The sequence below is a fragment of the Temnothorax nylanderi genome, unplaced genomic scaffold (genome assembly GCF_030848795.1).
Source record: "Temnothorax nylanderi isolate EJ_2023f unplaced genomic scaffold, tnyl_v1.0 TNYL_tig0090_pilon, whole genome shotgun sequence".
Lineage (NCBI taxonomy): Eukaryota > Metazoa > Arthropoda > Insecta > Hymenoptera > Formicidae > Temnothorax > Temnothorax nylanderi.
The window spans coordinates 141,086-156,204 of NW_027249152.1; the positions used below are offsets into that span (position 1 = coordinate 141,086).

Consider the following 15,119-nt stretch of genomic DNA (forward strand, 5'->3'; position numbering starts at 1 on the left):
TTATAAAAAATATCAAAAGTCATCCAATTATATATGCGATAATTACAAAAGTTTTCACTAACTTCGAAGGGTTTAATCTTCGAGAGGGCTACCATTAGATAATTAAATTTTATCGAGCATAGTTTCGTTTTGGTAATTCAAGATGGTTTCATAGTTTCATACGTGCTCTAATTCGATTTTTACAAGGCTGCATATCTTTCGCGAGGCACTTTAGCAAAATGCTGATTTGGTGCCAGCTGTGCTTTTAAAGTGGTTCCGCTCTAAAATTCGTAGAGCGTCAAGTACCTGGTGAGGTGTCGGCTGTCCTCGTGAACGGCCATCTCCGAGCTCTTGAATTCGTTTAACTCTTTCCTAATAGCAGCCTTGTCCTTCGGAGTTAACCGTGTCCAAGGCTTGTCGGCTCTTCTGTCGTAATCGTGAGCCTGCGTTACCTCGATATAGTCGTTGAACCTGATGATCTGTGGATTGAAGGGAAACAGATAAGTATTTTGGTTTTCGCTATTATAGCTTTATCATAAATTGCAAGACCCTTATCAGAAAGAAAATAGCATCTCCGCAAAATGGAGCACGATAAAATATCAGTTGACCTTAAATTCGACAATGCATTTTTTGGTATAGTCAATCTCAAACTTAAAGAAAAAAAAATATAAGTTGCGCAACAAAAATTTCCGCAAAGATTTACGAAGGAACTTTTTTCGTTTTACTTTTTTCTCCTTGAGCTCTTCAACAGTCGGTCGGAAACTCAGCTTTCGCAGGAGATAGCGCTTCTTCTCTTCCTTCTGCTTCTTCTCCTCGGCGGGACTTTGTTCTAAAAAGCAGAAGAAAAAAATAGAATTAGAATTTGACTCGCAATTCGATTTCGCAAAAGCGGAAAACATACTCGATTATAAACATTGTTATTCCGAATTAAAACGTAGATAATTTTTCTAAGAAAATTGAGTTAGTTTTCTTTTAAATTTAGCTTCAAAAATAACGTATCGATCTCGGAATTCTCAATCGTTGTTCATAATTAAAGGACTACGGAAACTAATAAAGCGAACTTACTTTTCAAAATGTTCCTCTCCTCAAGTTCCTCCTGGGTTGGCCGCATGCTCAGCCGCCTGAAATGAAAATGGCACGAGAATCAATGCAAGTTCATCGGCCGCTTTAATCTTCCTTCGCGAGCAAGAGAGATATTCGAGGGAGAAAGCGAGGCATCCGCTTTGTGCAAACAATGTGATTCACCGCGAGACCACTCGTCCTATTATTCGCGCGTAATCTTTTCGAGAGACAGCTGTTATTTCAAGCTCGTTTTCACATGAGCCGGATCAGTCGTGACGGACTGACGTCGGTGACGAAAAAAGAAGGCGGAGAAGAAATGAATATCCCAGAAATTATATATACGCAATTCCATTATCACTGAAAAATGATTTTAATAATGAATTCTTTGACGAGGGAAGAATAACAGAGAAATTATCCGGATCGCGAATATTGAAGGCAAGAAGATAACGAAGCTTTATCGATATTCTATCTCCTGACTGATTTTACACAGCTTTCATTACATCGCGCCAAGATATTTTACAGTAATTGTATTTTCATAATCAACTGCGTGACTATTCAAGTAAAAATTTGTACGATTTCCTAACTCACCAGAGAATCCCTCGATATTCCTTGAAGTAGATTGTTAGTTAAACGTAATTTTAAATTAGACGAAGAGGATTCGTTACGACGTGCCAATTTTCAAGAATGACGAAAGCTTTGACGAAAATACAGACAATCGCGTATTCGAAATCCTCTTATTCATCACGACGCAGTCATGTGGACGCTATTTGACAGATGAACAATTCTCTCACCTGATAAGCTTGGCGCCAATGGCCTCTTTCGTCTCCTGCCTCTCATTGTCTGTCTGCAGCTGAAGGATGTTCCTGTTGATGAGCTCCTGTCTATCCGGCCTGAGGGCGAGTTTCAGCGAAAGCGATTCCTTGCGCGCGATCTTGGCTGCCAAACGGCCTGTCGAGACAGAAGGCATCGAATCTGGATTTAGCTCGTTAATCTGCTTTTCTACTCGCCGTATATCGATGCAAAAAAAAAAAACGTCGTTTATTTATTACGAGATAAATCACGTTTCACGGAAATTAACAAATGGAAATAAGTTAATTTCAAGATAATCATTTAACGTATTAAAATGATTCCTTCTTTTTTATTTCGCACATCATGGATTTAAATTAGCATATAAAGTCTAGAGTGAATTTCGCACAGACGCCCATTGAAGTGCGCATCGATGTTAATTAATTTCGCGTCCGATTGCACGTCACGATTGCTGATTAATTACCCTCCGCGATCAACGAGCAGCTGAAGCTGCGATGCAACAGCAGCGGGGCGTGTTCGGCCGGCTCGATCGAGGCGCGGACGATCGACACCGTCGACGTGGTCCATATCGACAGCATCGTATCTCTCACTCTATCTCTCTTATCCTACAAATGCGATTTCGAGGCGAAAAGCGCACGAAGCGTGTCCGAAGGGATCGGAATCGTCGCTCCGACGGTATTAATTACCGTCGGCCTTCGCACTGGCCGTTCTACATCGCGTGGTCTCGAAATTCGAACTTCGGGAACCATCATTCGATCATTTCGCGAGAACAAATTCGAAACGAGCGGATGTATGAATTGAGGAATCGACTAAAATCGAGAGAGCAACTTTACGATTGTTTACGCGGTTCAATAAAAATTTAGCGAGCAAAACTCTGCGTCGCGATAAAGCCGGACGGAAGAACGACTAGAAACTGAGCAACTTGCCAGCTGTTTTCGGGGATTAATATAAACCACCTCTTAAGCGGCAGCTTACACACACACACGCACGCACGACCCAGCGCGAGTATAATTAGTCCCGTCGCTGAAGACTGATTTAAAGTGTTGAGCAATCGCGCAGATGTATTGTGAGAAAATCAATGCAATGTTCCCGTGAGACGTTTAATCTGCGAGTGGTCGCGCTATAAACGCTAGACTAGGCAGAGAGATTATTCTCTTTCCACGCGCCGATTATATAAATCCTCCCGTTACGAATAATTAATCATTTATGCTCAATTTCTTATAAAGCAGAGGAGAAAATCGAGAAGTACGAGTAAAAAAGATCTTATAACACGAGGAATTAAAATCCGGTCTTAAACGTTTAAACGTCTAAACGATTAAGCGAATTCCCTCTGTCCAGCATTCAGTGCCATGAATTACGAACAGATTCATTCAGCAAAGTGCTAAATGCAAAAGTATGAATCTTAAGTTCTTTGAGAAGAGCTTATATTGATTATTTGACGCCGTCACATCGAAGTTTCCACTTTCTTTCGAATTTTCTCAACCTCCGTAAATGTTCAAAACCCATCCGCCGAGTTTCCCCCTGAACTTCTTTTTTTTTTTATTTCCATGTTCCACAAAGTTTTCCTGGCGCCTGCGATTGACTCAGCTTTTTTCCCCAGCTATATCTTCGAGATTTAGAGCGGTCCGCCGCGTCCCTCTCTTTTACCGCTCGCGGGAGAACGTTATCGGGAATACACGAAGTGCGGGACTATTTATGAATTCGTTCGGAAGTCCATTCAACCGAATTCACGTCGGGAGTTTGAAACCTCATATCTCGATGGAAAATTGCATGAGCGGGGGCGTGAAATAAACATGGCCCTCGTATTCGCGTAACTGCTTTCGTGACTGCGCATTTTTATCGCGATGCACACGGGCGCGACGCGATTTAAGCTTCTGCTTGCGGCGGAATCTTGATACGGATCTTTGAGAGCCGCGGAGCATATTTATTTTCGCGAAAAACGATACGATTGACTCTCACCGAGAGTCTCATCGATCGGCACGATCGCGGCTGTAGTTTTTCATCAACGAGTGGAGCGCGTCCATCAAAATTCCGCGGACCAACATGAAGTTACTATCTGCCTAATTGATTGCCGAGAGGCAAGCACGTGCTCCCAAAAACATCCAGGAAAAATCGAATTGCAAAGTTGTTATTTACATTGATTATTGCGATATAAACTGTGCCACAATATTGCTTGCTTATTATGTTTTCTGGTACATATTTTATGCAGTTTGCGTAAAATTAACTTAATTGGTATAGACTAATGATAATATTAATATTTATTATTAATGATTAAGCATCAATTAAGCAAACATAAATAATAACTATTTCATTATAATTTTCAATATTTTAATTATAATTAATAATTACTTTAGAATCTGTGTGTGACACAGATTGCCTTTCGATCGATGTGCGACCGTGTGGCAGAATAAACGGGATACGACAGTGACGATCCCGAATCTCGATCAGTGGACGTTTTTGTGGGACGATTGCCGGACAATTCGCGGGTTAAATATTTAACAAAATTGATAACGGAGCGACTCACTTTTCTCGTCGTCGTAATCATCCCTGTAGAGGACTTGTCCGTCGCCGGAGTCGCCGTCCGTGTCTTCTCGGATGACGTAAGGCCTCGCGTTCTCCTTGTTCTCCAATGTGCAGGGTAGAGCGAGGCCGAATCTGACCGGTCGACTGCTGAAAGAACGAGGCACGGAGACGTGCGAGATCGTTAATACAGGGCTCCGGTGGTATACGCAATCGCTGGTTGATGCTACGTTGAACCAATGTTCTACTCTACGGTGCTACAAGAGAACGAGATGCGAATGGGGTATATGCCGGGGCGAGGGAAGGAACGAGGGGAAAGATGCATAGTGGCGTGTGTGACACGTCGAGAACAACGGGGCACCCCATGTGAAACAAGACTCTCGCGCGTATTTCACCCGTCCACCCAAGTCCGGCTGTTACTAAGTTCGACACGTTGAATGTTACATACGCGAACTTTATTATTCGTATCAGACGTCGCGTACGATCTAATGTCGACGTTACAGGGAAAATTTATCGTCAAAATTTGCAACAAACGTGGAAAAATCCTAGACCGGACAGTAATTGCAATATGGAAATTATCGCGACTCGGCGCATTCAACGTGTTCGAACCCGCTGTTCTTGGATCGATCCGTATAAGCGTACTGCCTTGCTGATGCTGCTTGCATTGAGAATTTTTAGATTTAAACTTTGGAAGTTATCGCAAATTTTCCCCCAAGAATAGGAGGGGCGCTTGGAAATGGCAAATGTTTCACGAATATTTAACACGAGCGCTTCTCTTGGCTGTGTGCGCAGTGTTCTTGACAAGAAGTTTTTTTCCCTCCTCGTGACAGTTTATCGTGAGAATCTCTCATAATATTAGCATTTAATATTACAGTAACTTCCAAAATTTGTCGGGACTTTTAATCTTCTCTTTGTGTTGCGCTTCACGTTCCTGAGGATTAATAATATTGCGAAATTATCGAGAATTTCGTGAAAGTCCAAACGTGAGGCACATTATAACCTGTGCCAATTATATCTTTGCTTTAATACTAAATTTTTTATTATTTTTTTTTCAAGCGGAGTGCGTGACGTCAGAAGCGAGGTGCCTCGGGTCAAATATTTTCAAAGTTAAAAAAGCCGGCGCGTTTAAAGCATCAAAGCTGCAATAATGTAATAATGAACAAAAGCTCCGGCAGTACTGTCGTTTCTTGTTGTAACGTGCTTAAGATTCGCGTAAAGCGACGTGAAATATATACATTTTAACTCAATATCAATAAGAAAACATTAACTTTTAAATAAGTAAATAAGTAAAACTCCCACAGATACGTACGAATCTTGGAAAATAATCGACAAGTTAATACAATTTGTATTAATTAAAAATACTGGATAATATCTTGTTCGTAAGTTTTCCTCTGCAGTTTTCTACAGAAACTGCGGTACAGCAGAGAAGAAGTTACAGACAAGAATGTAATATTCATTATAGCAATCATAATTAATATAAGGCTTTATCTATCATCACATAGAACATAAAGAGATCAGGTATATCACAGAAATAATTATTAATATATAGAAAGGGCTACATGCTTTTTTCTTATAACGGAATTAACAGGGACATACGAAATACAATTGAAATAATCGGGCAATTTGAAAATACCGAAGATAAATACACCGAGAAAATCGGGGGGGGGGGGGGAAGTCGTATACTCACAGGAACGGAATAGTTAACCGACACTTCCTCTCGTCGTAATTGTCCCCGACTTACACAAATTGCGCAAATTACTTCGCGAGCGATACCGTCGACCGATGACGGATCGCGACTCGCGCGAAAAAGGAAAATAACGAACTCGTCCCGTCTCTCGCGCGATATTCGACTCACGTGATGTGTCGTGCGTGATCGAATGATGCGGCGTGACAAGCATAAGACGAGAGATTTTTCATGGGTTTCCCTAAGGTTTTCTCATGCTTAAAACGTCGGACGCGCATTGCCATGCTCACGGCGCTCGCGTGACTCGCGAAAGGAGTCACTGAGAAAGAGAGGAGGAGAGACTAGAACATCATGGTTCTCTCGCGATCAACCGCGCCGTAAGACACAGACGTAAAGACAATATACATAATACGTATATGTACATATGTGTATATACATAGATATATATACACATATATACCATCGGTTTGCACACATGCTTAGTTAGACCAATGCCCAATTACCATATTCTCATCCTAGGCCTCAACGGTGGCCTTCTGGTTAAGCATAAGAAAAATACGATCCTTTACTAGTGACTGACATGTTAATGACGGGTGCACGAACTACATTCCATGAGTACTCGCCTAAGAGAGCGTATGTCTCTTCAATAATCCCGTCTCGCATTTCGGGTTTCATCGTAACGTTGCCAGATAACGCTTAATATGTTGTTTGCTCAACCATTTGTATGGCTTATCGTGTACGCCATATAGCAGAATTTTCATTATCATAAATATAGAATGATGAACTATTGTGTCAATATCAGTAAATAAGACTTGATCTTCGGATAGTATAAATTATATATTTTTTACTTTACATTGTTACCCAGCTATTTATGTCATTTAAAATTATTATATCAACTACCAGTATTCATTTTTTATAAGTGTTTTAAAAAAATTGGATAACTCTAATCACAGTAATTACCAGAACGTTAATGAAAAGTCGAGCACTGATTACGGATGACCACTGTGGCAGTCAACATGTTAATATTCTAGAAGCCTAATATCTGTACACTTAATATCCTTAAAGCCATCTTAATACCAAATTATATTTTAAATGAGACTTGCTATTGTATAAATTTGGATTGAAAGTCGTTCAAGAAATTTATTCACTCGGGCAGTTGACGTAAGCTGCCAAGAAAACTACAAGCAACGAGACGGGAAATTAAAAGACTACGTTCGGAAAAAATTAGGGCTCTTCGACGTCTGCTTTTTACACTTTTCATTAAGGCCGAGCGTAATAATACCACGGTGGAGCAGTGCACTCGAAGCCTGCTTGTAGATCCGATGCTTTCGATATCAAACAACGAGAGACCCGCGAGAAAGCGGGCTTTTGAGAATAGAAGCGATTTTTAATTAAAGAAAAGTCGTCGACGTAGGAAGCGAATTATCCCGGCGAATTTGTGCCGGGTGAGTCTCGAAGAGCACCCGATTCTTACGGCGAGTTTCGAGTTTCGGTGCGAAGCGTTCGAAAGGAATTCACGAATACCGGCGCTTTGCATTCGTTGCTTTTTTTGTTTCTTCTAAAATGCTATCAAGAGTCCGTTGCAAAGTGTTAGTTCAAAGTAATACGATCTACGAGCTTCTTTTACGATTCCAATAATTTTGTGATGCGTTACGAAAAAGACGATGCATTTTCCTATCAAAACCTTTAAATCTGTAATGCAAAGATGAGTTAAAAATAATTTTTTTCAAGTATGAAATAATCTCACAAACTTTGGACTTTCTTCATTCTTACACTCCGAATTTCCACAAATTATATTCTTTTAGCCAAAAAAAGATTTAATAAAAATGTGCAGTCTCGCGTTACATTTTTTATCATTAATTTATCACGAATTATATAAACGGTATTTTGTGACTTCCTTCTTTTCCGGATACTTTGAACCAACGGGAGTAATTTTAACAGTTCGGATCTCCGATTTCCCTTCCCGAACGCTTCTGCAGCGATGGATATATTCGAGCAAAGTGTGTAAAGAGATTTTTCTGCGAACCGCAGGAGGGCACTAACTTGAACGAGGCGTGGAGCTCCTGGCGAAGCGTCAGCGGCCTGTTCTCCTGCGTCGGCGTGTTCTGCGGCGTGCCGGGTCCGCTTCCGGAGCCCCGTTTCTTCAGCACGCTCTTCAGCGGTACCGCGTGGAACTTAGGTTCCTTCGCCGGTATCTCTTCAACGCGAGACGTGTCGATCGCCGGATCTGGCTGCGACACCCTGAAGGCGTACATATTGTCGTCCTCCTCCTCCACATCGACGTCCTCCTCATCTATCGGAGCAAGCGGCAAGAAAACTCGCAATCACTTCACGATTTATATGTGGAAATTAAACAGCTTCGAGCTTGCACGCAAAAAGATCGGATGACTATTTCGTCGTTTATTAAAGCTCGGAAAATGTAAATAAATATATTTAAAACAAATTCAGTGATTTGTGCATAATAAATAAATGCATTATATAAACATGTAGACGTGTCGATTGCTTCAGATTCATATAATTACGCGCTATGTTGAGATTAATTTATAGATATTCAATGACACAATCATTACAATTGATAGTCAATAACTAAGCACGCATCACGGAGGCAAGTGCATCAACACAACAGGAAATTGCGGTCATCAATTAGCGCAGAGCGATAATTAACAACGAAATTAAATTCCCAGTAATGAGATAAACAGTATTAAACAATTTCATAATGATATGCATCGTTACCGTAATTTTATAACTTTATATCGCGATATTGAAAATCAGAATAACAGAAACGGCAGGGACACGCGTTACTGCTTATACGGAACGTCGTCGGTCATCAATTTATCGGTCATCTTAGAACCGTGCCAACAGAGGAGACTCTAATAAGCGACGAAGGGGTTCTGTCATGTGACTAATTGCTCCAATTAATTGCTCCAATACTCTTCTCTTCCGCGGCATTAATGTTTCGTTACACTTACCCTCGTCCTCGCAGTCCGAGACCGGGATTTGCCGTTGCCTCGCCAGTAAAGTGGGACTCGGGGAGCTGAACATGGGCGGGGGTGGTATAGGGCCGATTTCACTCAAAGGAATCGGCGGTTCTGGGAGCTCCGACAGCATCAGGGTATTCTGAGGCGGTAATGGATAACACCTCTCGATTACCTGCTGATTGTCGGCGCTCTGATCCAGCACCCCCTTGTCCACTGAAAACAGAAAGAAAAACACGGCTTGTAATATCACGAGATATCGAGATAATCGTACATCTAGACATGCCATTATTGTGCTAATTAATTTTATTCCGTCCAAAAATAAGACGCATTTATTTCCTAGCGTTAAAGTCAAAAAGACGCAGTGCTAGATAATTATTTTCGAGTTGCCTAAAAACCGCCGCATTCAATGCGATCGAAAGAAGCACGCGCTCGGTCCCATAAAGTTGCATCGAAGCCAGTTGTTGCGAGAAACGTGATTCATCTCGCGGTGACAGAAGCAACAATATCTTGGCAAACGAACGAATGCCACGAGCTCATGCTCGTTGCAGCTGGCTGCTAGATGAGAAACTTGCGAAACACCGTTTGCCGGCTTCGCCGAATTTATTTATTATTAAATCCCGTTGCCGTCGCGTCCGGAACGCCGGACGGAATTTTTAATTTGGCGCTGCCGCTTAACGGCTCGCGACTGCGGGGCGTTTTTTTGTTTTAGAAATTTCATAAAGACCGGCGTATTTTTCATGAATAACGACCCGTCGTTATACTCACGACCAGTATCGGTTGGAATGTTAAACAAGTCGGTGGATGCGCGCGCTCTCGCGCTGCTGGCCATTTGATAATGTCGCGCACCTAAATTCTGACACAAAAGGACGAAGTTCCAGGCGGTTACCAGGCGAGATACTTCGGCTACCACGCATTCCCCGGGGATCGTCCAGCCGTGTTTGATCACACATATTTGATTCCAGCCCGGTCGAAATTTATCGCGAAAATTTTAGGCAACGTACGGGCCACGTTATCGTGCGAGTTTACGCTGTGCGTGTCAGCGCGATTAATCTCAAATTTATTTGAATAAATGTATTTTCTGGGCATGCATGCCGTTATTAGCTTTTTGAAAACGTGACGCTGCAGATAACAGCGTATCTGATCTCTCTCGCAGAAATTTTCCTCAGCATTTTATTTCTCTGAAAAAGAATTTTATTTTCTCTTCTTTCAAAAAAATATGAGGACAAAAAAGAACAGATACGAAACTGCTTTTCTTGACATTGTATTCTGAAACGTATCGTTTAGGAGTCTACTAATTAAACAATCCGAAGTGTTCGCTAATGAAAATTTCAATATGTAGATGGAATTACATACGGTACCGATGGAATGTAAAGATCGGAGAATTATATGTTTATCATATTTCAATACTATTGTAACCAATTCCAGAATATAATAATTTTATAATAAGAGATAGACATGGCTCTCGTATAATACATAAGCACGTCTGCTCTGTTTTCGCTTCCCAATTTCCAAAAAACATGAAAAATATGTAAATAACATCGAGCGTCGTCAAAGAGGCAACTAAATCTAATAAAGGAGCTTTCTGCATCGTGTTCATTCGACAATAATTACACTCGTGTAGCACGAATTCGCGGGAAGCGGGAACCCATCGCTCTTCGTCGAGTTAGCGCATAATAAGGAGATGTTATTATGGCTTATAAACTGATAACCCTCAGGATGAAGAGAAAACTCGAAAGTTTCTACAAGTTGCACAACGATAGCTGCATAACGAATATAAATCCAAGTTTATATTGGCTGATGCACTTGTGGATCTTTTATATGCCGAAAAAGTACAAGTTTTTAAAGTAATTACAGATCTATATAGATCAGAATTACGTGAGGAAAATATGTGAGGGAAAAATATAAGATATAGTTCGGACAACATAAACGCTGAGTTACATAATCCATAAAATTAATTATTATATACGACAGCATTTGTTAAATATATTACATATGTTTCGTGTATATGTCTTACTTTTAATATTATTTTAATTTCCTATTAAAGAAAATTAGTTGAAAGACATATTTTTAGTAAGTTTTTGGTCCTTTTTGGACCAAACTTTCCCTCCCTCTCTTCGATTTCGCCGAACTTTTCTCTGAGCGACGACGACACGCGACACGCATATCGATATGCTCGCCAGTTTGCGAGTGTGTACTCACTGTCGAACAAGATCAGCCTCCTGGCTATCACCCTGGGGTCGAGGGTGTTTGGCCTGTTCGGCTTTTGCTGGTTCCCGGCATCCGGGGCCGGGCCCGGGACCGGCACCGCCGAGCCGGTCGTGGCCGTGCCCAAATTGGCGGCCTGCGGCTCGCCATTCGGCGATATCGCGCCATTCGCATTCTGTTCAGTCTTTTCCTTCTTCGGCTCTGCAACAGAAAAAAAAGTTCGACACCGGTCAGAACCGTGGCGGGATATATGCGTCGTCAAAGAGGAGGATTAGACTTGCTGGCTCGCCGATTTCTCGTCCTCGCGAATTTTCGAGTTGAACCGACGCGCGCTCGCTCAGAGAAAAGTTCTATCAAATTATCCACAAAAAATTGTGGATCTCACACGTAGCCCGATCATTCTATCGTGAAACGCTGCGATTACTTTGGCGATGGTTTTCGATCGATGTATTCGCCGAGACGACTTATCGGCTTACTCGGTGCGTTGCGGTTGCATAGATGGGACAACATAATCCGTTAAGTCACTTCTTGATTGAAGGCCGACGCTGTGGATATATTTAAACCGCTTATAAAAGCAAGTACGTTCGTTTACGTAACGTTAAGTAATCGTGTCTTGCAATTATGGAAATTTATTAAAAATTAAACGATGCGGCAAAAGCCAGTTAAATCAGGTCGTTCATTACACGTTCTATGTTAAATACATTTTCAATTACAAGCCTTTGGTACCAGTAATGAATTTTGTGAATCTGTTGTTAATAATCAGCATTATTTGTTCATTAACTAGCGTCTGTATGACCAGAGGAAAGGAAAAACCGGGTCACGGCAAAACTCGCCGACGCCGCTCGGCCAGCCGGGCACGCAGGGGCCTTCAAATTACGTTTGTCTTCGCCCGGTAACGGACACTCCGCTGACCGGTTGTCGACGAAAATCTGTCCGAACGTTGCGAAAGTTCGACATACGCGCCGTGATGGCATCGTGACATCCGCCACAAAAAGGATACGTCGATTTCCAGAACGGACACATTGTACGAAGCCGAACAAAAAGCTTCTCGTGTGCGCACGTTATTGACTGCTGACTGTCGATTTCGGAAATCCGTTGTAGATTTCGAGAAGTTGACACATTCCCAATTCGGCGACGATTAAACGCAGCGCGAAGTCTTCGAAAATTCTCTTTGTACGGTGTTACGTGCATATCAATAAATCAATCGGCGATGTTCGAGGGGTGCAATCAGAATATTTTCTGACATTAATGATGGACCGTGCATTTCGCCCGTGGCTAGATCTACCGCATCTCTCCGTATTACATCGTGAAATTATTTAAAGGAATGTCAGTTGAAATACGAACTCGTGTCGCCCGATTAGTCTTTTTACATACATTTTAATTAATTATTGGATAAAACTCGAAAGATTCATTAATTTCGAAGCGACATACGTGATCTCGTTTAATTAATATGCCAATTAATTTCACCAATTATGAAAAATTGCGACTGAAAATGTCAACGAAAAGATAAAATAGCGGTAGCTTGTTTTCTTATTAAATTTTCCGCTACATGAAACTTATTATCGAGAATTTACAATGTATAATTTAATAAACTACTGATATGTCACTATATTTAATCCTTTCGTAATCTCTTTTTATAAAATATATACTTTATGTGGACACAGCCTTGATTTTCACAAAAAAATCGTAGTTACATAAAATTTAACGACAAACAAACATCATCGAAATTATCGAGATAGATGAAAGTACAGAATACGACAACGTGCGTCATTGAGTGCTAATATCAAAGAGCGCAGAGAGCGGTCAAAGGACGAGGACGGGGACAATCCTGCTTAATGACGAAAATGAAATGCTATTCCAAATATACTGCCGAATATAGCGCGCGGGCACAAAAATACGATCGATTCACAGGAATTACGTGTCACGGATGCGTGTACGTGCTAATGTTGAATTTAAGATCAAACGTATTAATATCTACAATTGAAACCGACTCTTCCGATCGATCTCGCCTCAAACAAAATTAAATCGGCACGATTGATTTTCCTGCAAGAGTATGCGCAGTTTCTCCTCATGTTTAGCGGCTCTTTTACACCACAAAGGCTAAATAACGGGATGCCAGAGAGCGAAGTTGAGTTACTATACGGGTCGTCGATAAATATTACGCGGGTGTCGTGAATACTGTATAAAAGGAGAAAGAGGACAGCTGCGGGAGAATAGAGATGAGAAATTGACGGTCTCAGTTTCCGAAAGAATACACCTTGCCGCCGTTCGTTCGCGCGATAAAGATCGATTCGATTTTGCCGGGTTTTACACGTCCCGGAAGCTCCGCCGACGCGTCGCGTCTTTGGAAAATCGCCAAAGGAATCTTGAAGGCATGACGAGCAGGCGTCGGTTCTTTCGACACGCTACTAATAACATCAACAACATATAGCATACTGCAGGAGCGAGCCACTCTGCAGTTCGCCTATTCTAGAGCTATTAACAGATCTCTATTTTTATTAATTTTGGAAACAGAAGTGTGGACCCGTATAGAACGGTATAACTTAATTACCGAAAGAGAGATTCGATGTTTTAGATTTATTAATTATGCACTGTCTTATATTGCCACGATATTAGACTAAAGTACGTAATCATATAATTTGTTGTCCAAGAATTTGAGTCTTTAATCATTAGCATTTTTAACATTTTAATTAGCATCTTCAAAACTTTCTGTTGAATTTTTGATAGCTGCGTTTAAGGTCAAGAAATCAATAATCTTAATTACGCTTGAATTATGCTCTTTCATAAGTTTTCCGAAATAGATACCAGATTCTCGTTTAATAAAAAAACGGGTTGATATCAGCTCACGCTCTCGTAATTTAGATTGAAGGGTCGATTGAGCGGCGTTCGCGCAGTTAGCCCGCGCGTGCCCATTCACTTACTGCGCCAGTTGAGATGGACAATACGGCCCATGAGTGATTAACGCGACCGCGATTCGCGGCTTCAGTTTCGGCGTCGGCTAAATGCCGCGACGAGTTTCACAATTAGGTCTGCCGAGGGTCCCGCGCGTCACGTGATCGCCGCTGCCCGTTTTACTTGAGACGAATGACGCGACCCATCGGTGACTAATGTTCCGGACTCGGCAGTCAAGCTCAAGTTCGAGCGCGAATGTGTTCTACATCCGACGCGTCGCGAGGCTCGCACGAGACTGACCGCGAGCTAGAAGCTGTTAGGTTCGTGCGTACGGACGAAAATAGATGAATGACTTCGCCGCGAGGCAGAGTGGGCCACAATACGGTGACCTTCCATCTAATGTCATCACAGAGGCTGTTTTGCGTTTGATACATTTTCGAACGACCAACATTCCGCGCATTACTCTATCATATCTGTATTGAAATTCTACGAGTTTTCCATTTATAGTCAGCCGAGAAAATGCTTTGGCAAACGTCGGGTAAACAATACGCGGAGAAAGCGCACAAGTTGTGTGTCATCGCGATTTCGAGGCAACTCCGCGCGATGACACAACCCCCGATCAGGATTATCCTTAATTCGTGGTAGCCAACACGGAACCGGACGAATTTCCACGCGGGAGAACTTCTCTGCCAAGTGCACGTACACGATGGTGCATCGAAGTTCAACCGTGTACCGATACGCGCATACACATCGACCGCGTCTCGGCGGTCCTGCCAAGCGCACGCACTATCGCTCTCACTTGCGGGAGAACTTCGGCCGGTCGCATGACGACCGCGATGCATCTGGAGGTCCAACGAAGCAACGAAGGCATCGTCGATCTATGAATAGAACGCACGATGCCTTATATTCTTGGCAATATTCCCGTTACGTGGCGTTACGTTTGAGGAATTTCGGTTAACGGCGAAAGCCCGCGTCGCGGCCGCGCGAGCGTG

The 15,119-nt window shown here is 42.1% G+C and overlaps 1 protein-coding gene across 16 annotated transcripts in view; it reads right to left on the bottom strand.

Moving 5' to 3' along the window:
- LOC139774972 (phosphatase and actin regulator 2) overlaps nucleotides 1–15,119 on the bottom strand; it is a 212,266-nt gene that overhangs the window by 6,381 nt on the left and 190,766 nt on the right. For 10 of the 16 annotated variants that reach the window (XM_071710585.1, XM_071710586.1, XM_071710588.1 and 7 more), the window contains 9 exons: nucleotides 11,230–11,436; nucleotides 9,022–9,243; nucleotides 8,096–8,345; nucleotides 6,556–6,588; nucleotides 4,373–4,518; nucleotides 1,833–2,013; nucleotides 1,045–1,100; nucleotides 705–808; nucleotides 286–458 (listed from right to left, as the gene is read on the bottom strand). In XM_071710585.1, the coding sequence (XP_071566686.1) occupies nucleotides 286–458; nucleotides 705–808; nucleotides 1,045–1,100; nucleotides 1,833–2,013; nucleotides 4,373–4,518; nucleotides 6,556–6,588; nucleotides 8,096–8,345; nucleotides 9,022–9,243; nucleotides 11,230–11,436 (1,372 nt within the window). The remainder of the gene's footprint in view (nucleotides 1–285; nucleotides 459–704; nucleotides 809–1,044; nucleotides 1,101–1,832; nucleotides 2,014–4,372; nucleotides 4,519–6,555; nucleotides 6,589–8,095; nucleotides 8,346–9,021; nucleotides 9,244–11,229; nucleotides 11,437–15,119) is intronic. The other 6 variants (XM_071710580.1, XM_071710581.1, XM_071710587.1 and 3 more) reach the window with 6 other exon arrangements.